The sequence below is a fragment of the Pectinophora gossypiella genome, chromosome 3 (genome assembly GCF_024362695.1).
Source record: "Pectinophora gossypiella chromosome 3, ilPecGoss1.1, whole genome shotgun sequence".
NCBI classification, from domain to species: Eukaryota; Metazoa; Arthropoda; class Insecta; order Lepidoptera; family Gelechiidae; genus Pectinophora; species Pectinophora gossypiella.
Genome location: NC_065406.1, coordinates 4905287 through 4927454, shown reverse-complemented (window position 1 = coordinate 4927454; position 22168 = coordinate 4905287). Strand labels below are relative to the sequence as shown.

The 22168-nt window shown below is 38.9% G+C and overlaps 1 protein-coding gene across 2 annotated transcripts in view; it reads left to right on the top strand.

The window, feature by feature from the left end:
* LOC126379693 (probable E3 ubiquitin-protein ligase HERC2) overlaps positions 1–21917 on the top strand; it is a 53808-nt gene extending 31891 nt beyond the window's left edge. For both annotated transcript variants that reach the window (XM_050028524.1, XM_050028516.1), the window contains exons 61-88: positions 13–247; positions 399–691; positions 1058–1177; positions 1672–1807; positions 2104–2256; positions 2375–2542; positions 2840–2937; positions 3023–3179; positions 3514–3695; positions 3909–4204; positions 4473–4693; positions 9273–9367; positions 9522–9628; positions 10383–10560; positions 10920–11043; positions 11355–11484; positions 11774–11880; positions 12306–12433; positions 13235–13384; positions 13638–13760; positions 13911–14121; positions 14743–14937; positions 15580–15752; positions 16298–16428; positions 16802–16965; positions 17587–17741; positions 18363–18475; positions 18972–21917. In XM_050028524.1, the coding sequence (XP_049884481.1) occupies positions 13–247; positions 399–691; positions 1058–1177; positions 1672–1807; positions 2104–2256; positions 2375–2542; positions 2840–2937; positions 3023–3179; positions 3514–3695; positions 3909–4204; positions 4473–4693; positions 9273–9367; positions 9522–9628; positions 10383–10560; positions 10920–11043; positions 11355–11484; positions 11774–11880; positions 12306–12433; positions 13235–13384; positions 13638–13760; positions 13911–14121; positions 14743–14937; positions 15580–15752; positions 16298–16428; positions 16802–16965; positions 17587–17741; positions 18363–18475; positions 18972–19149 (4521 nt within the window). In that variant the 3' untranslated portion in view covers positions 19150–21917. The remainder of the gene's footprint in view (positions 1–12; positions 248–398; positions 692–1057; positions 1178–1671; positions 1808–2103; positions 2257–2374; positions 2543–2839; positions 2938–3022; positions 3180–3513; positions 3696–3908; positions 4205–4472; positions 4694–9272; positions 9368–9521; positions 9629–10382; positions 10561–10919; positions 11044–11354; positions 11485–11773; positions 11881–12305; positions 12434–13234; positions 13385–13637; positions 13761–13910; positions 14122–14742; positions 14938–15579; positions 15753–16297; positions 16429–16801; positions 16966–17586; positions 17742–18362; positions 18476–18971) is intronic.
* The last annotated feature ends 251 nt before the right edge of the window (positions 21918–22168 follow it).

Sequence of the window (22168 nt, the reverse complement as noted above, 5' to 3'; positions counted from 1 at the left end):
CTAACCTTCTAGGTATGGGCATGGGGCGATAACGACCACGGACAACAAGGCAACGGCACTACATGCGTGAACCGACGTCCCGCTCTAGTGGCAGGAGTGGAAGGAGTACAGAGAGCCGCAGCGGGTTCCTCTCATTCCGCTGCCTGGTCCCTACGGCCTGCTGCATTACAGTCAGACGTTCATACTCCTCATACAGCACCACTGCCATTTCCCACTCTCAAGGATCCGCTTGGAGCGCAGAGCCTTGGTAAGTGTTTTCTCAACGGTTGAATTCAGAGTTCAACCGATGTCTAATTTATAAGACGCAGTAAATAGAAAAGTAGCCTACGTCATTATCTTCATGGTCTTATGTGTCAGCAAAACACTTTTTCTATTTAGTTTTTTAAATTTTTTCGCAGGTCTATACTCAGAAGACCCGATAATAGAAGAACCACAAGGCCCGCGCCCATCGCTTGCCGCTGCAGCCCTGGCTCTAGAACCACCAGTGGCTTGTCAACACGCACTTTCTCTCATACTTCTAGCTTTACACATAACTCAAGCTAGGAGTCTTCTTGTAGAGGCTCTAAGAGCTCATGAAGCCACGGCAACAGCTGCGCCGGTGTCCGCGGGAATAGATGCGGAGGAAGATGATGTGGAGGCCGATGCCAGAACTGGTGGTGGAGAGGCGCCGGCTGATAGAGCTACTTTGCCTGTAAGTTATTACCTATTGAAATTTATCAGTCACACTATGAACACTTTCTTGTCTGACTAGAATCACATCTAGCTATAGATTTTTGGTTAAAGATAGAAATAATCTCTTCAATATGGCATTGATATGAAAATGTGGTTTGTTTGTATTTCATTATATCGAAGTCAACACATAGCGATCAGTTTTCTTGAGTTACTTTCATGAATATCATAAGTGCGTGTCCCACCTGAGGCCACAACATGGCTTATTAACAAACACGTGAGACTACAAAGTTTGCCTATGAAGCCAGTAGATTCTATTCTGACATATTATCTACAGTCGGCAAAAGTATTCCGAAGCGACATTTCGCAAATATATAAGTATTTACAGAGTGGTGCAAGCAGTCCGCTAAGTGGATCGGTGTCGTCACGTCACTCCGCGGTGATGTCATCGAGCGCGGTATCTGTTGCCGCCGCTACCATGACTGTTCAACAAGCAGAGGCTCCTAAAGTAAGTCCACATTAAAGCTGCATTTATAATATCGTCCCTTAGCTTACAACACCGCTCAAGTCGAAAATTGGCGGTTTTTACATATTAATGCCATTGCATGAAGAAAATAAAGGTTAAAATAAAGTAAATCGTCAAAATAAGTATAAATAATTATTTATTAACCGCTAACTAGAGTATGTATTAAGTAGCAATAAAAAAATCTACAGATATTTTAAATAAGACATTTTTTTTCGTCTCCTGTAAAGTTGGTAAAAATGACTTAAGCGGTGTTGTAAGCTAAGGGACGATATTACAATGAAGTCTTCAAAATTACACGAACTAAGACATTGGTGCCAGACTCAAAAGAATGGTGCGTAATTAATTTTCAAATGTTTCTTTCTTGGTAATTCTCTTTTTCAATGTATAATATTTTTTATAAAAAAAAAGATACTGGATATAGATTACCTTTTTTGCATTCATCATCTAAAAACTGCAACAGAATGATTTTATTGCAGATGGTATTAGACGATTTCACTTCACAACTGGGTGAGTCGGATGCGAGAGCGCTGGTGGACCTGCTGAAATTAGCCGCAGCCGGACGAATGCCGGAATCCAACAATGCTGTCAAAATCATCACTGATGTTCTTATGGGTAAACATTTTAATATACCTACTTACTAGGTCTACGCATTGAAATAGTTAAGTAGACTGTATGTAGATGTTATACGGATATAAATCATTTGTCGTCTTGAAGAAAATAATGATTTAGTAAATTGTATTCCTGCTTCATCTTCTCTCACTCCTTTTCTGACACCCCATTATACTCTGTGTGTCTTCAAAAGTCCAAACTCAAAAAATCTTTATTGATTTGTTAACACAAGTGTTAGTAGTTAGTAACACAAGTTAAGTGCTGCAACCCTTTCTGAAGAACTTAAATATCCTCTACAGCATTATGTAGCAGTAAGCCTGCAGTAGCGGACATGGTGGTTGAAGTATGTGTCTGTGAGTTGGAGGAGGCATGCGCGGGAGGGGGTCGTGCGCCGCCGCAGCCTGTCACGGTGGACAGTCCACACCCCTATGCTGACGACACTGACATATCAGGTAAAGTTATTCAAAACCTGAAAAAGATTTCGTATCAACATTTTTGGTGTGGATATTCCAACAATTTCATTTTATTATATAGTTTTTGTTCTAAGTATACTATAATTTCCATCTCTAGGCGTGGTGAAAATCCCCGGCGCGTCATCTCTTCGTGTGGTCTTCGAACAGGGATGCTCGACGGAGCGAAGAAACGACCCGCTTACCATATCGGATGGATGTGGCCGAGTGTTAGCCACGCGGTCCGGCCGCGAGCCTGCTGATTGGGCTCAAGAGATAATTGTCAATGGTATGTGCTAAAAAGTTTCCGATGTCCTAAATGTTATCGACGTTAAATCGTGTAAAGCTAGGTAAGCAAAATCGAGGCGGAAAGAAATCAAGACAAAGCAAGAAGTCCTGGCACTTTATCCTCCGATTTCGATGTGAGTGGGATGAATGATGAAAAATGTGATGGTTTTATCCCACTGGATAGAAACTTACATTCGTCTCAGTCACATACAGTCCTAGTCCACCTACACACACACACAGTCCTAGTCTGACTACAGGTGTGTAGGGCGTATACCGGTACTTATTATGATTGTTTTAGGTGACGAGTTGCGTTGGCGTTTCACCAGCGATGGATCAGTCAACGGTTGGGGATGGAGATTCACTGCGCATCCCATATTACCTTCACATACTGCCGTTGTAAGTAATAACATGCTGTCCACATGGAACAACATTTTTAAATACATTCTTAAACCTGTAGAATTTGACTTACCATACATTCCAGGAAAGTGGTTCAGACCGTTACGTGTTATCCTGTCCTTCTGTGGAGTTAGCTTGGCGCTTGTTGGATGGTCCACTACTAGCAACGGTGTCTAACGATCACCAACTGGCGCCGCGATTGGCTCAAGCTTTGGCCATTTGTGCGCAAATGCCTACATTGTGTAAGTACAGTACTGATACCATCATTACCATCTTTTGTGGTTGCTGCAATTTGTTTTTTCCTGGCATATATATTTTTTTAAAGCTTGCGTTTGATTGGCTTTTGCCCCATCAATGGGCCAGACATACTTTCTTTCAGTTGGGTTGTAAGGTCGATAACCGATTAATGCCCGGTTCACAATTTACATTATTCCAATAGCATTCTGGTACAGCGATTGGTTTACTGGACTGGAATACTGTCAACGGGGTATAAGAATAAAGATTGTTCAAGGTCAAAGCATCTACAAATCATTCTACCGGTTAAAACAAAATTTCCTAAACACTGTGTGTATTTAGCGTGGCGCGCTCGAGTATGGTGCGTGCGTCGTCTCCGCGGCGTGGTATGCGGCAGCGGGGAAGCCCTAGGCGCTACTCCACCGGCATTACAACATTTACCTCAGTTGCTACAAGCTCAGTATGAACATGAAGAACCTGCACTTAGAACCGGCACTCATCTGTTGCATACTCACTATTTGAAGGTCAGTGTAAGATATCTCATATTCTAATTAACAATCTTGACATCGTACAGTTATCATATTACTGATTCTTATGTATTATCAACATTCCTCTAACGAATTCTTACAGTTCCCTATAACTATGGAATGTCCTAACCTGTGGTGACGTATAAATCATTAATGTTATCCGTAACGTTAGTTCATAGATTCTACTTTACTCCTTTTGCTACCCACCAGGAACTAGCCTGGCTCGCGTGCGGTCTACGCATGGACACGCGTGTCTGCAGCGGCCCAGACGCAGCGCGGTGGGTGTGGTTCAAGCGGTACTGCCTCTGCATGCGGACTGCAGACGCACTGATCCGTCGCGTGCCGTTACCCACGCCTTTCCTAGCTGACGTTAGAAAACGCTTGTCGGACTTGGGAGTGTACAATGTGGATGATAAAGAGACCATGACCGACGCTCAGTATCCGTGGGAGGATAATATCAAATTTACGAGGCAGCACGACGAGCAATTGCTGCATTGGGTTAATAAGTAAGTGATTGCTGATTTCATTTTATTCTGTAACTTTGATGTAACTACAAGGTTTAACTTTTTGATATTTTACATACTTATTACATTCTTAAATGTATTAATTCTTATTGCCTATCTTTCATATGTATTTTCTATTGGACTGAATTTATCGTCCTTATGATTTTTAAACAAATGCAAATCAGAGATAGGCATTTTAATGTTTTTTAAAAGATTGATGCCTTGGTGAAATTTCCATTCATTTAGAAGCGTTTGATCCTTGCTTTCTTAGACGTCCAGAAGACTGGTCAGGCTGGTGGGGCGGCGGCTCCCGCGGCTGCGCGGTGTACGGGTGGGGTCACAACCACCGCGGACAGCTGGGCGGTGTAGAGGGCGCTAAAGTACGCACACCCACGCCCTGTCACGCGCTTGCAGCTCTCAACCCGGTGCAACTCGTTGGAGGCGAACAGACTCTCTTTGCTGTCACGCCCGATGGGAAGGTTTATGCTACTGGTAAGTTGGGTCAGAGGCACAGAGCCCTCAGCGCTCCAAGTAGTTTATGCTAGCTGAGGCAAACCTACACTAAATAAAGTAAAAAAAGGAAAGATATTTCAAATGGTAACCACCCTGAAGAGTACCACGCGTCGAAGGGGACATAAATCTGGAGTATTTATCGTATTCACGCTTATATTAAGTATTATTTGAAACAATCCATTTAAATACGTGTGAATTTACTTTCTAATCTAATTCAATAGCAATTTTGAGTCCCGGTAAGTTTTAAGGAGTTATTACTTCTTTAGCGTCAAATTATTGACGTGCAATCAGAATCAGAATCAGACATTTATTTGTAGATATGGGTACATTAAGTTGGTAAGAGTAGGTACAGTTAATAAAGTATCTCCACATCTTGCCATGTTGGCGTACAAATATTTAGACTTAAAACTATAATTATACAATCAAAACAATTACATTTTCATTTTCAGTTAGACCAATACAGCAGGTATATTATATATTCAATTTAAATTGTGGTACAGTCTGAGAGGTAATCATTAATTTTATAATAGCATTTTTCTACCAAAAAATTATATAACAACTTTTTAAATTCCGGTACACTATCACATATTTTTATGCTGTTAGGTAAATGATTATAAATTTTCGGTGCCATGCAGATTACACTGTTATACATAAAAGATGTTCTGGCGCTACGTAAACAAAATCGTTCTTTATTCCGTAAGTTTATATTATGCTTTTCTGATACCTTAACAAATAGAGTCGTGTTGGTCTTAACAAAGATTGACATCTCGTAAATATAAAGAGAGGGCAGAGTCAATATTTTCATGGACTTAAAATTTGGTACACAGCTGTCTGTCCTTTTAAGTCCACACATTGAACGTATACAACGTTTTTGAGCTTTAAATATGGTTTCTTTTTCACAACAATTTCCCCAGAATATAATTCCGTATCTTAACTGCGACATAGCTAGGCCATGATATGCTGTTAAAGTCGTGTCTCTAGAAACTATTTTACCTAGTTCATATAGAGCATAGGCAGATTTACTTATTTTTTTTATTAGTTCCTCGGCATGTGCTTTCCATGTGAGTTTGTGGTCAATATCCAGTCCCAAAAATTTTGTAACATCAGTTTTATGTATTTTAGAATCTAAATAATGAACATTTATATCACTTGATATTTGTTTACGGTTAAAAAAATGCATTACCTTTGTCTTTTCTAAATTTACTAATAAATTGTTAGAGTTTAGCCATTTGATTACTTTGTTTAACGTATCATTTATTTCAATTTGGTAATTATTAACATTTTCGCATTTTATAATAATAGTACTGTCGTCTGCAAATAATATCATGGGATTTGGTATATGTTTGGGTAAGTCGTTGATGTATAACAGGAACAACAGCGGACCTAATACGCTTCCCTGCGGAACACCATGCATGACTTCTCTTTCTCTTGAAGTATATGTTGTCTCTGTTCTGGTGATCGGGCATATTCTAGAAATTTGTGTAGTCTGTTTCCTTTGACTTAGGTACGATTTTATTAAATTAAGAGCATTTCCTCGTATTCCATAAGCGTGTAATTTGTCGTATAATTTTAAATGATTGACAAAGTCGAATGCTTTCGTCATATCCATAAAAATTGAACAAACTGGTATATTTTTATCTATCTTAGGTACTAAATGATCCATAAATTCATAAATTGCCATATTTATCGTGTAATTTTTCCTAAAACCCTTTTGTTCTGGCGTGAGAATGTTGTACTTATCTATATAGGAATAAATTGCATTGTAAATCACTTTCTCAAATATTTTAGATATGACAGGTAAAAGAGCAACCGGACGATAGTTTTTCATGTTATCTCTTTCACCTTTTTTAAATAAAGGCTTTATGATAGCTGGTTTCAATCTTTCGGGATAGATGCCTGTGCTTATACTAAGGTTAATAATATGACTGAGTGGGTTGGCAATGACTTTTGAGACGTATTTTATTACTGTAGTAGAAATGTCATCGTAACCGACGCTTCTTTTATTTTTCAACTTTTTAATTATCTCTATAACATCTTTGGGAATAACCGGCTGGATAAAGATGGAACTGTAAGAATTATTAATAATTGAATTTGTGCAATTATTTGCATTTGCCTGACATGTATTCGATTGTATTTGATCAACAAAGAAATCATTGAATGCTGTAGCGATCTCACTGGGATTGGTTATATTCTGATCGTCTTTTTTTATTTTGAGTATGGGTTCTTTAGGGTAGTTTTGTTTGGATTTATTTATAATTTGCCAAGTAGCCTTAGATTTGTTAGATGCAGTGTTTATGTCGTAATCATTTTGAGCTTTTTGAGTTAATTTAAGTATATTTTTTAATCTCATGGAATATGTTTTTAAGATAGTGTTATTTTCATTATTGGGTTTCTTCCTATAGTTCCATAACAACTTGGCCTTTGTTTTACTGCATCGTTTTATACCCTTTGTTATCCACTTTGGTTGCTTATTGATCCTAATTGTTATGACACGGAGAGGAAAACAGAGATCATATAACAATTTAAAAATATTGATGAATGCATCATATGCCTTATTAGGATCATCTACACCATATACGTCAGTAAAATGGACACTATTCAAACAATCTAAAAACTTTCCCAAATTTTCTTTACTATAATCCCTGTTTTTAATTCGCCAATAATTAATTAAATAAGTTTTTTTAACAGGATATTGTAGCAATTGTGCAGTATGATCCGATAAGCCCCAGTCTAGAATTTGACTCTTACAACCTCGTGCGTAACTATACGCGATATTATCTATACAGGTACCACTTTTTAATCTAGTAGGTTGATTAAATTCAAGCTTAAGATTGAAACTTTGCAAGAAGTTTTCAAACTCTAGGGTTATTTTATCTTTAATAAGAGTATTAATATTAAAATCGCCACATATAATTATCTTCTTATTTTTCTTATGTACTAGCTTGTATAGCATACTCTCAAGTCTATCATAAAACATGTCTAGTTTAAATCGTCTATTATCTGGAATCCTGTATACATTCAAAATAATTATATTATTATTCACAATTTCAGCTGCACAGCACTCAATAACACCCTTTACGGACAATTTAATAATTTCTGGAAAAGCTCTATATGCATGTCCCTTTTTAATTAAGATACAAGCTCCTCCTTTCCGTTGGCAGTCTCTTGAAAACGAAGTAACTAGATGATAATTAGGAATCATTAGTATACCTTCTTGACCGTCTTTTATGTTATGTTCCGTAATGCATATGGCATCTACATTTATTTTTTTAACAGTTAATTCCTCCAAATGCAAAGTTAATTGATCAGATTTTGTTACAAGGCCAGATATATTTTGGTGCATTACAGTTAAACTATTATATAAGAAAAAACTCAGATTTTTGGCTATTCTCTTGAATCTCATTATAAAAAAAATCAATATCGGTTTGTGTATGCACGTTATTAGTTTCTTTTGCATTAAATATACCAATTTGATTGTTCCTACAATTGAGGAGTATGATATCCAATATAAGGGAACGACATGTGCCTATTTTATCAATTTTGTTCTTTCTCCAATAAGAAAGTTCAGAAACATGTACATTTTGAAAATATGAACAGATTAATTTGACTGATCCATTAAGTTTAGTTTCGTTTAGGTATTGATTTTTGTGAATATTTCCAAACAGAACATTAGTGTTTACAAAAAGATTTAAATAGTGATATAGTGTACACTGAAACAATACAGGATCTCGATCATTTGTCCCGGCCAATATAATAATGTAATCAGACTTTCCAAAATCATTACATAGTGAAAGACTATCCATTAGCAATTTATCCATTGAAGCATTAGGTTTTAAAACTGATGTGACGTGATAGTCTGTACCCAGTCTTGTTTGCAATAAGTTTCGCAGATTTCTTCCAGTTTCATCAGCAAGTAAGAGTATTCTATGTTTAGTAGTAACAAATAGGTTAGATTTACTTGTATCTTTTGTTTTTTTTATGTCTTTATCTGCTTTGCTTATATATTCTTTTCGGTCGTCGTCTATATGTTGTGGAATTTTGATTGCTTCTGACTTGTGTTTTTCCGTTTTTGATACAGTTTCTGTATTATCTTCAATTTTCTTTTTTTGAGCCGTATTCTTGTCCTGATTTGCACTTATAGGAGTCGTATATAGAGTAATCTTTTGAGAGGTGTCAGATAATTCCAAAGTTTCCTGGTCAGGTAAGTTTGTGTTGCTCTTCTCTGATATAGGATCATTTCTAGGACTTAAATGGTATTCAGTAATTTTTTTATTTATTTTTTTCCGTTTGTTTTTCTTCTTCGTACTCGTTGTTATATTTATATTAGATTTTTGACTTATAGGATTTGCGCAGATGTGTAGTAAGTTTTTTATCTTTATGTCTTGTTCACTAATTCTCTTTTCGAGTTCAATTTTCTCCAATGTCAAGTTCTCCATTTCATTTTCAGTAGATTGTAGCACTAATTTCAAATGATTAACCTCATCTTTTAATTTTTCTATTGCATCGTTTTGGAGCGCAGCAATATAGTACGTTATAAAATATGTTATATTTTTCATAGGTTACGGGGCAGGTGGACGACTGGGCATTGGAGGTATCGATTCCGTATCGCAACCCACGTTACTGGCATCAATCCAACATGTTTTCATCACTAAGGTAAAACACAACTTTTTGCTACTGAAGACAAAATACCATAAAATACATCAGCAACTACTTTGACACGCATGGGATAATAGGCAGTTTTTCCTTGTTATCTTTTCTGTCTTGGAAACGGAAAGTAACTCTTGTAATAAGTAGTATTAATTCACAGGTGGCATGCAACTCAGGCGGCAAGCATTGTTTAGCCTTGTCAGCCGATGGCGAAGTGTACAGCTGGGGTGAAGGCGAGGATGGTAAACTGGGACACGGCAACAGAGTGTAAGTGAACAAGTAATTTTAGTAACATAAACCATTGTATTGGTTCATAGTTGTTGCATGAGCCATCTCTAGGGGCCTTTCGCGGTTCAGTAGTAACTCGGATACCAGGTTAGCTGAGGTTTGTCATCTACCTCACAACCCATGCGATAGAAGATGTGTCTTGCTTGCACAAAATTTACTTTTCTATTTTTTTCCATCGACCCGCATTTGAGCAGCGTGGTAAAATATGCTCCATTCCAGTTGATTGCGAGTAGACTTGTGCGCAGCGGCCGGACGTATATAGGTTGATTATGTTTATGTTGAAATTTTAAAATTAAATTTCAAAACGGCCTCCGTGGTCCATTGGTTGTGCGTTGGACTCACAATGCGGAGGTCCTGGGTTCGATTCCCGGTGGGGACATATCACAAAAATTACTTTGTGGTCCCTAGTTTGGTTAGGACATTACAGGCGGATCACCTGATTGTCCGAAAGTAAGACGATTCGTGCTTCAGAAGGCATGTCAAGCCGTTGGTAACGGTTACTACTTACTGATGTAAGTACGTAGTCGTTATATGAGTCATGTCAGTAACCCTGACACCAGGGTTGATGAGGTTGGTAATTCACCTCACAACCCACACGCTAGAAGAAGAAGAAGAAAATTAAATTTTCTTGCACATATCGTAAAGAATAAGTACCACTATTTTTAGATCTGTCAAACTAAAGGAAATTTAATAATTACGCTTTTCTTTACTAATATGCTTGTGGCCCCAACAGAAGCTACGACCGACCAAAGCTCATAACAGCGCTGTCAGGACTGGAAGTGGTACAAATAGCCTGCGGTGGCGCACACTCGGCCTGTCTGACGGCGCGCGGGCGCATCTATACGTGGGGCAAGGGACGCTACGGACGCCTCGGACACGGGGACTCGGAGGACCAACTCGTGCCTAAAATGGTAAGCCATACACACACGTAAACATACACAATAACTCCTTCAAATTAAGTAGACCTCTCGGTCTTGGTATGCAAATTTCTTTGACTCAAATGGTTTGGTTAATTCGCCTCGATTTACTTAAAAAAATAAGTTCTCTTTTTAACCAGTTTTTTACAGTTTTATACTACAAGAACACAAGTTATATGTGTTTTACTATGTTTTACTTTTTATTACCAGGAGAGGATTAGATATTCATTTTATTAACGTTTGATATAGTCGTCAATTCATAAGAACGCGAAGCGAAATCACTGTAAAGTAGGCAAGCAAACTATACAATACCATAGGTAAACTCATACAATTTTTGAAACATTTTGTTTTAGGTGGAAGCATTAACGTCGTACAGAGTCATAGACGTCGCTTGCGGCTCCGGCGATGCGCAGACGCTGTGTATCACAGACGACGATAACGTGTGGTCTTGGGGCGACGGCGATTACGGCAAACTGGGTAACTGTTTTTCTTTGTACTAATTCCAAAATGACTGTAGATTATAATATTACCCTATTCACTTATTAAGTATTTGTATATAGTTGTTCAAATAAAAAGTACTTGGGAATCCTCCGCTAAACTGTTGCTCAGCTACTATTTGTTTAAGTTTAAGTAAGTCATGTCAGACTCCATTGAGAACTCCTGATTTTTCCGGCCAAGTAGTTAATGCCATCCTGAAGCGAACCTACAAGAAGGCATGTCAAAATTAAACTCCTCGTTGATCGTCGATCTACAGTATGGTGAAAATGACTGTTAACTTATTTGTAAAGGACGAGGCGGCTCTGAAGGCTGCAAGATGCCAATGAGAATTGACTGCCTGAAGGGACTGCGTGTCACCAAGGTTGAATGCGGATCTCAGTTCTCCGTGGCTCTATGCCAATGTGGCAGTGTTTACACTTGGTAAGTGATCACAGTCTGTAAAAGTACCTTTTTAGTAATTATAGAAAAGTATTTATCGTGACAATTACTGCGTTAAATTATATCTTATAAAGAAACGTTATAAGCTGAGACAAAAGACTGAATTGTGAAAAGACTGACAGCAATTGTGTTCTGTTTATTTATTTTGTGATTATTTGTGTGACGTGTGTCGACTTAAAAAAATATTTCTGGTGTGTGTTCTCGATTAGATTTTGTCACAGATTATGGAAGAACTTGAAAAGTTGAAAAACACGTAACTTTTATTGTCCAGGGGTAAAGGAGACTACCATAGACTGGGTCACGGCAGCTACGAACATGTGAGGCGGCCGATGCGCGTCACTGGAATGCAGGGGAAAATGATTGTATCTATTGCAACAGGTGGGTCACATATAAAATCTTCGATGGTAGACGAGTGGGTAGGCCGACAATGCCATGGTTAGGCAACATCAAGGAGCGGACGAAGGTGGCGATGGTCGAAGAGTTATTCCCTATGGTCAGGGACAAGCACACATTCCATGAGCTGATCGCCAACCTCCAGTAACGGAGAGGCACGACAAGGAGAAGTCGCATCGTCTTTTGTTTATAAACAAAATTTATATAAGTGATCATTTAACGAGTATTTCGAGTCAATCCACAACAATATTGTTCAACAAACTAACGTCAAATATTAATTTTCTTCTAGCACAAACTGAACTATCAAATCGGAAAAAAATAATCATCACAAAACATTTCACTAGTTTTTAAAAGTTGACATTTTCCCCTGTTTCACCTGTTTTTGTTGATCATTTTAAATATTTTTGTAGGAAGTCTCCACTGCGTAGCGTGTACGGACACGGGTGAAGTGTACACGTGGGGTGACAACGATGAGGGGCAGTTGGGAGATGGGACCACACTCGCCGCCCAGAGGCCTCGACTGCTGATGGCTCTACAGGTATGCATCTAGAGATAATACAAGTTATTGAACCGTACCGGGCTATTGAACCGTAACCGATAGCTCTCGGCCCAATTTTTTTTTTGTAAGTTCACCTGAAGCGCAATGGGTTCTTGGCTATTCAGTACTCTCTTTACCTATACATAAACGCGTACTAGCTTGCCCGCGATTTCGTCCGCTGGGAATCTAATGATTTTGTCGAATTTTTATGAACCTCTTCTTAGTGGCTGCTTTATAAAAGGATGCTTTGTGCAAAATATTATCTTTCTAGTCCCAGAGACTTGGGCTCTTCACTCAGTTAATCATTTCTCATTGTATGTAGTAAGATATAAACTTGCTTTAAATAATATTAACAAAACGGTTGAGGGAATAAAATGAAATTCTGCTAACCAATAAAAAATCCGTTTAAATTATTTCGTTTCATGTTTTGGGGCCTTGTCAATATGAACATCTCAAGACATGGGACGGTTACATTTATAAGGTGAAAACTTATTACTTTTATACTTAAGATGCAACATTAGTACTTACTATCGCCAAAACTAAAAAAAAAACATATCCAGTGTAACGTGTGGAGGTTGTGATAACGACCTATATAATTTTAACCCAATGTATAACGTTATTTTTTTCCAGTTTGGTTATATTTGATACAGTCAAGATTTTATTGTGATCAATATTATTTTTAAAAAGACCAGCTTAATCATGTGTGAAGTTGATTTCTGTTTGTATGAAAGGTTGCTAACATTGCATCTTAAAACTTCGAGTAAGTTTAATGAGGTTACCTAAACGCGTGACATATTTCAGGGTAAGAGAGTGACGAAAGTGGCGTGTGGGAGCGCGCATACGGTGGCACTGTGCGTGGAGGCGCCGCGTGCGCCGCGCCCGCCGCCTGCGCCGCCGCTAGAGTGCCATCTGCTGAGGGATATGGCGCCGCAACTTATTTGCAATAGACTGGTACGTATTGCTTATGGGACAACTCTCAATCTCAATCGCGACCACTTGGGGACCCTTAGCGTGGATAATAAAATGAAAATGTATCCGAATTCTGGAGACTTTTTTATCAATCAATCAAGATTACTGAATTCCTTAGTTCATTTTAATATTCTTGTCGGCTTGGATAGATTAATTGGTGCCTATATCTTATCATTTTTTTTTTGTCAATTTGTTGTTATTGTTGACCATTATTTAAGTAATAATTTTGTTCTAGGTATTACTGCATCAATTCTCCGAACTGGTCTGCCCCAACTTGCCCCTTCTTATCCTGGACGGGCCGTTAGACCAGCTGCGGAACTTGTTGTTTTACAGCGTGAAAGAAGGTGCTTTCAGAAAGGTAAGAACTTTCATTTTATAATAAATTCTCATTTCACTTCAAAAATCTACGGAGTGATTGTATCCTTTCTAACCTGATGGATCCATTATGTATGTGAGTTTTCACTATAATATGAAAGGCGTCTATAATGTAAATTGTTTTGTCATTCAGGCAATAATGGCAACGATGGTCCGCGAGCGTCAACACGGGCCAGTAGTAGAACTGTCTCGCGTAGCAGCTCGTCGTGCTCGGCGGGGAGGCGCGGGGCTAGCGGGCCCGGCGGGCATGCGCTCCGTGTTCGGACAGATGGTGGCGCGGCTCCCGGCGCTCACGCAGGACGCGCTTGCATTACCGCATCGCGTCTGGAAGGTCAAGTTTGTTGGTAAGTTGAAAGGTATTTTTCTAAGGCGAATCTCGTGACTGAAAACACTTCTGCGGGCTCTGCACGACAATCGCGACGCGCACGTCGCAGATTATTTATTTATTTATTTCACATATACATAGTCATTACAGATAAACCAAATCGACAATGTATGCAAACTATTTACTAAAATACTTTAGACTGATATTAGTGAATTCCGCCAATGAATGTGTATAAAACTGTGTCCGGGTTTTCATGAGCTATTTCGAAAAACGCGCGAGTCGCCCGGGCAATAGGTGAGTGCTTCCCGAGGTTGGTACGACCAATACCTACTGCGAACATTGTAGGAAGACGCCTGGCTGAATGTTCAATATTGTTTTATTATATCGATGTTTTCGACGTCGTACGGCTATTGGTCAAAGCACTCGTTATAATACGCGTCGCACTCGGCGACAGCAAGGGCAGTTTCATATACCGACCCTGCTAATGGGGTCCCCACTTTGGGCCTCTCCTTTGAAGCAATACACGTCGCGCCGACACCCACGCAGTAAGCGTTCGCATTACCTTATCGCTTATAGAAGGTCAAGGGATGTTGGTGAGTTGAAATAGTGGAAAGGCGTTAACAAATCTCTCCCTCACTAGGTGAGAGTGTCGACGACTGCGGAGGCGGCTACAGTGAGAGCATAGCGGAGATGTGCGAAGAACTTCAGAACGGATCGCTGCCTCTTCTGATGGCCACACCGAACGGACGCGGCGACGCCGGGGCCTCTAGAGATGCCTTCTTATTGAACCCTGTCGCTAATACACCTCTGCATCTGAACTGCTTTAGATTCCTTGGTAAGTAGCAAAAGCCTGACCTTGAACCGTAGTATTTTGTGTTGCTGGAAATGAGCGAAGCCGGGCATTTACTTGAGCGATACTTTAAGGTACTCAGTTATTTCTTTGCATTGATTCCCGAAGAACTGTCACACCCTGGACACTTCATACAAAACATCTCGTTTTACACAGACAGTACACTTTGATGTTATCGTACACGCGCATCGGTGTGTGTGTTTGCCGTCTGACGCCAGACAATTGAACTTGACTAAAGTAAGACCGAAGGGGATGGGGGGGGGGGGGGGAGGAAGCGGAGAATTACCGTACATCTATACGTATTATTATTTCTTATTCGATGGAACTGTATGAGTTGACTATTCATATACTATTCCGCTCAATTAGATATGCAACTTTAACATCGTACAACAGAAGGATATGCACACTACTGAAAGGAGTGAAAACGTCTCTTCAAGGTCGGCAACACATAGGCAATACCACGGTTGCTGCAAATTTCCATACTCGTACACATACATGTAACGGTAACCACTTACTATCAGATTGTCAGCCTGTTTACATAAAATGAAACTTATGTGATGTCGAATTCCTACCGGTTTACTTACTATAATTTATCCGTTACGCGCAACGTCTCTTTACCTTTGACAGGCGTCCTAATGGGTATCGCGATTCGCACGGGGTCCCCCTTGGCGCTGTCACTAGCTGAAGGCGTGTGGCGGCAGTTGGCCGGCCAGCCGCTCAGACCACAAGACTTGGCAGAGGTCGACAAAGACTTCTTGCCCGCGCTGCTTTGTATACGGGACATGACGCCTAACAATAAGGTAGGTTATCGTGTCGTATTCATACTGGAGTAACTCATATACTATTTAAATCCTCCCTACCTCTGGAGGGCCATAGTTGCAAACGCACAAATGGAACGCCTGTGGCGAGTATCTGTACTAACTCTCAAAGTTTTCATAAAGATGCGTACGACTCACCGTCGCTTGATGACACTTATTTCCATATGTAAGCTTATACGGTTAGCGATATTTAGTTACTCTATGGAGATATAGAGTAATAAGATAGCTTGCTTGGCTCCACAATCTAGTGGTTTGCGTTGGGCTCACTGTGTGACTGTCCATTGTTTGGCAAGGACATTGCATGCTGAATCACCTGACCGTCCGAAATAGACTAACTCCGTGCTTTGGAAGGCACGTTAAGCTGTTGGTTCCGGGCCACTAGGCCAAAATCGGCCAACTTCACCCACCAGCAGCGTGGTGGAGCATGTTCCATTCCATACCCATAGGGTTCATACCAAAGAGATACTAGTAAATTTGCAGATGTTACACGAAACTTTCTTCAATTATAGACTGTTTGTGATCTACAGGAGCTACAAAACTTGGAGTTACCGTTCTCCATACCCTCGGCGGCCGGACACGAGGTACCATTATCTACGCGACACAAGCGAGTCACGCCGGATAACAAGGACGAATACGTGCAGCTGGCATTGCATTATAGGTGAGTAAAACATAACATACATGCGTACATAAACTCATAAGCCCGTATCCCTAATGGGTTGGACAGAACCAGAAATAATCAAAGTCAACTGACAACCACTGTTTATGCGAAGTATTAGATGAAAATGCACCTTACAATGACAAGGGATCAGCCTATCAAGGACACAATCCTTCTGTCGCATTTCGCATGTTCTGTTTTTTTATTCATATCCCATTTGACGTGCGCGTAATGGGTGCGTGTTGGTTGACATATACCAATATTTGTACGTACTCACACGAGTCGAATTTGTAGTAAAACGTATCCAAAATGCGACCGGCCTTAACATTACTCAGAGCGAATACGAGATTTTGGAATGTATTCTTCTCCGCACCAGACTGCACGAGTTCGACGAGCAAGTGCGCGCGGTCCGCGACGGCATGTCGCGCGTGGTGCCGGCGCCGCTGCTGGCCCTGTTCAGCGCCGCCGAACTCGAGACGCTCGTCTGCGGCTCGCCCGACATACCCGTGCACGCGCTGCGAGCCTCTGCTACTTATAAAGGTACAGTACACAACCTTATATTGCCATAGCGTGATAGCGTGTTCCATCGTCGAGCTCGCGATAATAAATTAAAGAAGTTCGCATCCGTCATGTCATCGTGGATCGTATAATAGGTTTTGACTCGGCCAAAAATATATTATAAAATGTTAATCTAGAAATAGAAAGCAGAATACGATGAGCAAAAATCAATCTTGTAAAACTTTTCGACTTATTTTCGAATTTTATTTATGAATTAAGTAACAATGAGTACGACGTTTGACCGCTTTTACTGATGACGTCACAGAATGTCCATACAAATTCCAAATAAAAACTTTCGTTTTGACGTTCCGTAAAATGTATCTCATTTGACTGGATTGTCAAGTAGCTTATTAAGTATAAAAACTTCAACGAATAGGTGTTGTATGTTACTGTACCAACTGTGCTCCTCTCTGTAAAGGCGCACTGAAGTAACATAAGAATAATGTATGATTGTCGAATGAAGTAATTGTTTGACGAAACTGGGAGTCCTAGCCTGGTACAATGTTGACAGATAGCACCAGGTATGCTGAAAATGTTGTTAGGAATGTTATTCATTGATGGTATTTGGTATAGATTCTTAATTGTAATATGTATTTGGTACAGGTGTAGAACCAAACGCTCCACTAGTGCAGTGGTTCTGGGAAGTGATGGAAGAGTTGTCCGGGAGTGAACGAGCTCTGTTCTTGCGGTTCGTATGGGGCCGCACGCGCCTACCTCGGGCCCCGCAAGATCCGCGGCAGAGGGACTTTGTACTACAGGTAATATTGCATCTCAACAGGAGTTACTATAAAAAGTTCTAGTAGCGTTTAGCACCTTTAACAGTCTATCTGAATGCAGACCTTAACCAGACGCATTGTAAAATCTATTGTGTCTGGTATCTCGATACATAAGAGACTAAGAATTAGACAGCTTAGCAAAGTTTAATCGAATCATAACAGTTCAACAAAAACTAGATAACATTCTTCATAAACATGTGTACAAGTGTTTGTAATAGCTTTGGAGCAAAGAAAACTGTGTTTTACACTCTCTTCTGCAAGATATTTGTATGACCTTCGATTTCTCCTACCTACCCTATAATGTTATGATTTTATCTTTCCGTGGTACGTCGCTACCTTCGTCTATATTTTTCCGAAAGTAAGATAATCCGTGCTTCGGAAGGGACGTTAAGCCGTTGGTCTCGGTTACTAATTACTGGTGTACTTAAGTAGTCGTTACATAAGCCATGTCAGAGGCCTTTGGCGGCTTAATAATAACCCTGACGTCAGGATTGAGGTTGGTAAGATTACCAAAATCCGAAAAACTCCGAAAATCCGTGAATCCGAAATTAGAACTCACAGGATAGAAGAATATATTTATAGGGCTATATTTTAAATGCACAGGTGCTCGACAAGTACCAGCCGCCCGACCACTTCTTGCCTGAAAGCTACACGTGTTTCTTCCTACTCAAGATGCCGAGATACTCCTGCAAAGCCGTGCTTCGGGAGAAACTACGGTATGTATATTGAACTTTTACTTAAATATCCGACTAATTGTAATGATAGGATTTCTGGATCAAAACGTAATATTGAATCAAAAACCTATCTATCGTGACGAACTATACCATCCGAACAAGTTTGACCTATGCATTAGCTCTAAGATTAGTGTATGCCCTAGCGATCGTTACATTAATTATTTATGAGAAGTCAAAGATATCCTTTAATATTATAAATGCGAAGTAACTATCTGCTACCTTTTCACGTTTAAACCGTCGAACTTATTTAGATAAAATTTTATAAGGAAACAGTTTGACACCTAGGGAATAACATAGGATAGTTTTTTCCCTGAAATCGTATAGGAAAAACGCGCGTCGTGCGGTGATTGAAGTTAACGCGAACAAAGTTGCGGGCGGAAGGCTCTTCCTTATGTGCGAATAAACTAGTCACCCGTATACGTACATGGAATTTTTCTAGTAATTTGCAGGACTTCTAGATCAATGCTTTTCTTTACAGGTACGCAATCCACTTCTGCAAGAGCATAGATACGGACGAATATGCGCGCGTGGCTCTTAGCGCGGCTGAGCGCGTGTCTTCAGAGGAGTCAGACTCCGAAGACGCCACCACGCCGGTGCCCACCGCGCAACCACAGCCCGCGCTCTACACACTCACTAGAGCGCCCACATGGCTCTAATAAATACGCAATAACAAAGAAAATGGGTTTAAGATCTGATTCAGAAACTGATATTAATAAGTCATTTTTAACAAGGTGATAACGAACTTCAAAATATTGAAAGAAGAAATTATCATAACCATATCTTCCGAAGTGTAAAATTAAATCCCAGTGTGTTATCAGAAATTACGTAAGTTTATCGAGAGAACATCCGTCAAATTCGTCATCATCAAGACTCTATTTTACGTATGTTACTTTTAAAGTAGGGCGTCAATTAACGGGTCTAAATAATTGACAAATTATTATTAAAATTCATCGCATTTTTGCTTTGAATACTCATTATAATCTTATACTCGTTATAATGATGATATTTAATTATACTTTTTATACTCGATGTTCGCGATCTTGTAAAAGTATAGGACTTCCTTATATTGTAAGTACGGCAATATAAGTTAATGTTATGAGAGCTTTGCAGCTTGATTTCCATTATTGCATTCCATCCATAGCGTAGTTTCTGAGATAAAGGTCCTCCCAGTGAGTTGTTCATGCTCGAGTTACAGAGAAAATTTTCTCTTTTTTATTACGAATCTATGTAGACATAGATTTCTGGGAGCTCCTAAGCTTGGCCAAATGTATGAAACTCTAAGATGTAGGAGTATGTCTGAACTAAAACAACGATTAGGCAGCATTGCCGCATTCCATATTAATTGTCGTGATTTGTGTATTTCTGTAAAACATCTAAAGGAAACTATGAAGTATTCAACATGTGGCGCTAAACGATTTTGTTCCTTTGCCAATGGGAGTTGCAATTCCGTTACACTCAGAAGAAAAATAAGATTTGTAGAAAATCAGATGTATTATAAAATGCAATTAGAATGAATACTGTGAATACCGACAGGGATGTTTTGACGCGTGGCCATAATCGGAACTAACGCCGCATCCTATGAAAACATAATTTTTAACAGTTGCACACCAGCGCCCTCCTGTCATAGTCATCCGCGCGCTAAAAAATTCTAATTCTGTCTATAACAATGACTCTGTCAAGTCTACAGTAACTTGCCTAACTTTATCTTCCTAATAGGATTGCAGCTCTTATATAGCTTACTCTTATTTAAACAAACTATACAGCCACATTAAGAGCTAAGTCTTTGTATTGTCATATTTGTGTACACTGAGATTCGTGTTGAATGTATTGGATGTTTGATATTATAGAATTATCGTATTTATATTATAAAGTTGTTGGAATCTTATATAGGCACTGGGTCGGTAACAGAATTTTCAATGTTTAGTCTGTCCTTTACTTTGCATTTTAGATATACATAACATAAACAGCCTATACACGTCCCGCTGCTGGGCACAGGCCTCCCCTCATGAAACCGCAGGGGGTATGGAGGGTATTCCACCACGCTGCTCCACTGCAGTTTGGTGGAGGTATTTTACGGTTATAGCCGGGATCAACGGCTTAACGTGCCTTACGAAGCACGGAATCATCTACTTTTTCGAACAATCTGGCGAATAAGGCCTGCAAAGTCCTGACCAACTAAGGAGAGTCGTAAGACCACCGTGAGGTGATATTAGATATGATATTAATTAAATCTGTAACAATTACCAATCATATCTAAAAGTGAGGTACTTATATGCTTATATAATATTATAGTAAGGTATGTATTATCTTTGAATTATGATACATACATATGATATTAAGACAGTTATAGGTACCTAAATAAATAAATGTTCTGTTAGCTGCATTACAACCAAAGCATGAGGTCTCGGACGACTTATAGGATTGCTTGCACATTTCGTTTCTTTTGTGCAAAATTCCGATTTGTACTGTCTGGTTGAAGTGCTTTATTTTATTATTACTTATAATAGGCACTCATTAATTTCGTGAGCCGGCCCAGAATTATGAACACCATTTTATAAAGTATTGGGAGCGTACTGTGATTGGTTGGAGGATATCTGAACTGCCTTGGAGTTAGATAGGTTTTGTAAATGAAGGTGCATTTTAAGGAACAACTGAAAAGCTAGTCATATTGATGGGAATGTGTGGGGAAATTCATATTATGTACATTATAGTGTCCTTTCTCTGCAAAGTTGTTTTCTTCGTATCACAATCTCAAGTAGCGGGCTCCTACTTAAAAATAACAAATTTTTATTCAAATTTAAAAATAGTTCCAAATATCATTCTTCAGTTGTTTAAAAATATATATATTTAGTTTCCTATTTTGTGGAGTTTTTATTTATTAAAAATAACATTCTTCTACCTTTATTTCCCTTGCAGAGAAAGGGTGAAACTAGTTCTTATTATTCTCATTGCTTTGGAAACATGTTGTAGATTGTCTGCAAGTATTTACTCATAGCTCTAGATCTCACTTTGCTATAGTTATCTACTCTTATCATTGCGATTTGGTGCTAGTGCTTCATTACTAGGTTTTAAATTTTATACTGACTTGTAGCACGCACAATGTAGTCGATATGTGGTGTTAATTTAGTAGCTTACAAAAGTTCAGCTTTTCAATAGATAAATTCCATAGTTTTTAAAAATGTATTACCAACTTTTCTGGATTTGATTAATCAATTGTTATTAGTTACGATTAAGTGAATTCTAGAATGTTATCATTTTCAATATTAACACCAAAGAAAATTTACAAATATGCACTGGTCATAACCAAGTCTGCTTTAATTAAAATACTGAAAGGATAAGTTTATAATTTATTAATGTATGTGAGTTATTTATTTTCTATATGCATACAAATAACATCAATAAAATAAAGTATTTATCTAAATTATTTTGACTTTCATTTCAAATAGCTTTGTCTGTTTTTCAGTATGCTGGATTGAATGTTAAATATCGGATGATTTTTTTGCCAACAAGTGCTGTTCAATGATTATAAATATTCTTCTTTGCTGTAATGTAAGTTAAAACAATGAATCTAGTCTTTAAAATTACTTATAGATAATAAGATACATGACTACTAAATAGAAGTATAGACTTGTACAATATCTAACAACATAATGAAACAGAATGGAGGAACAGAAG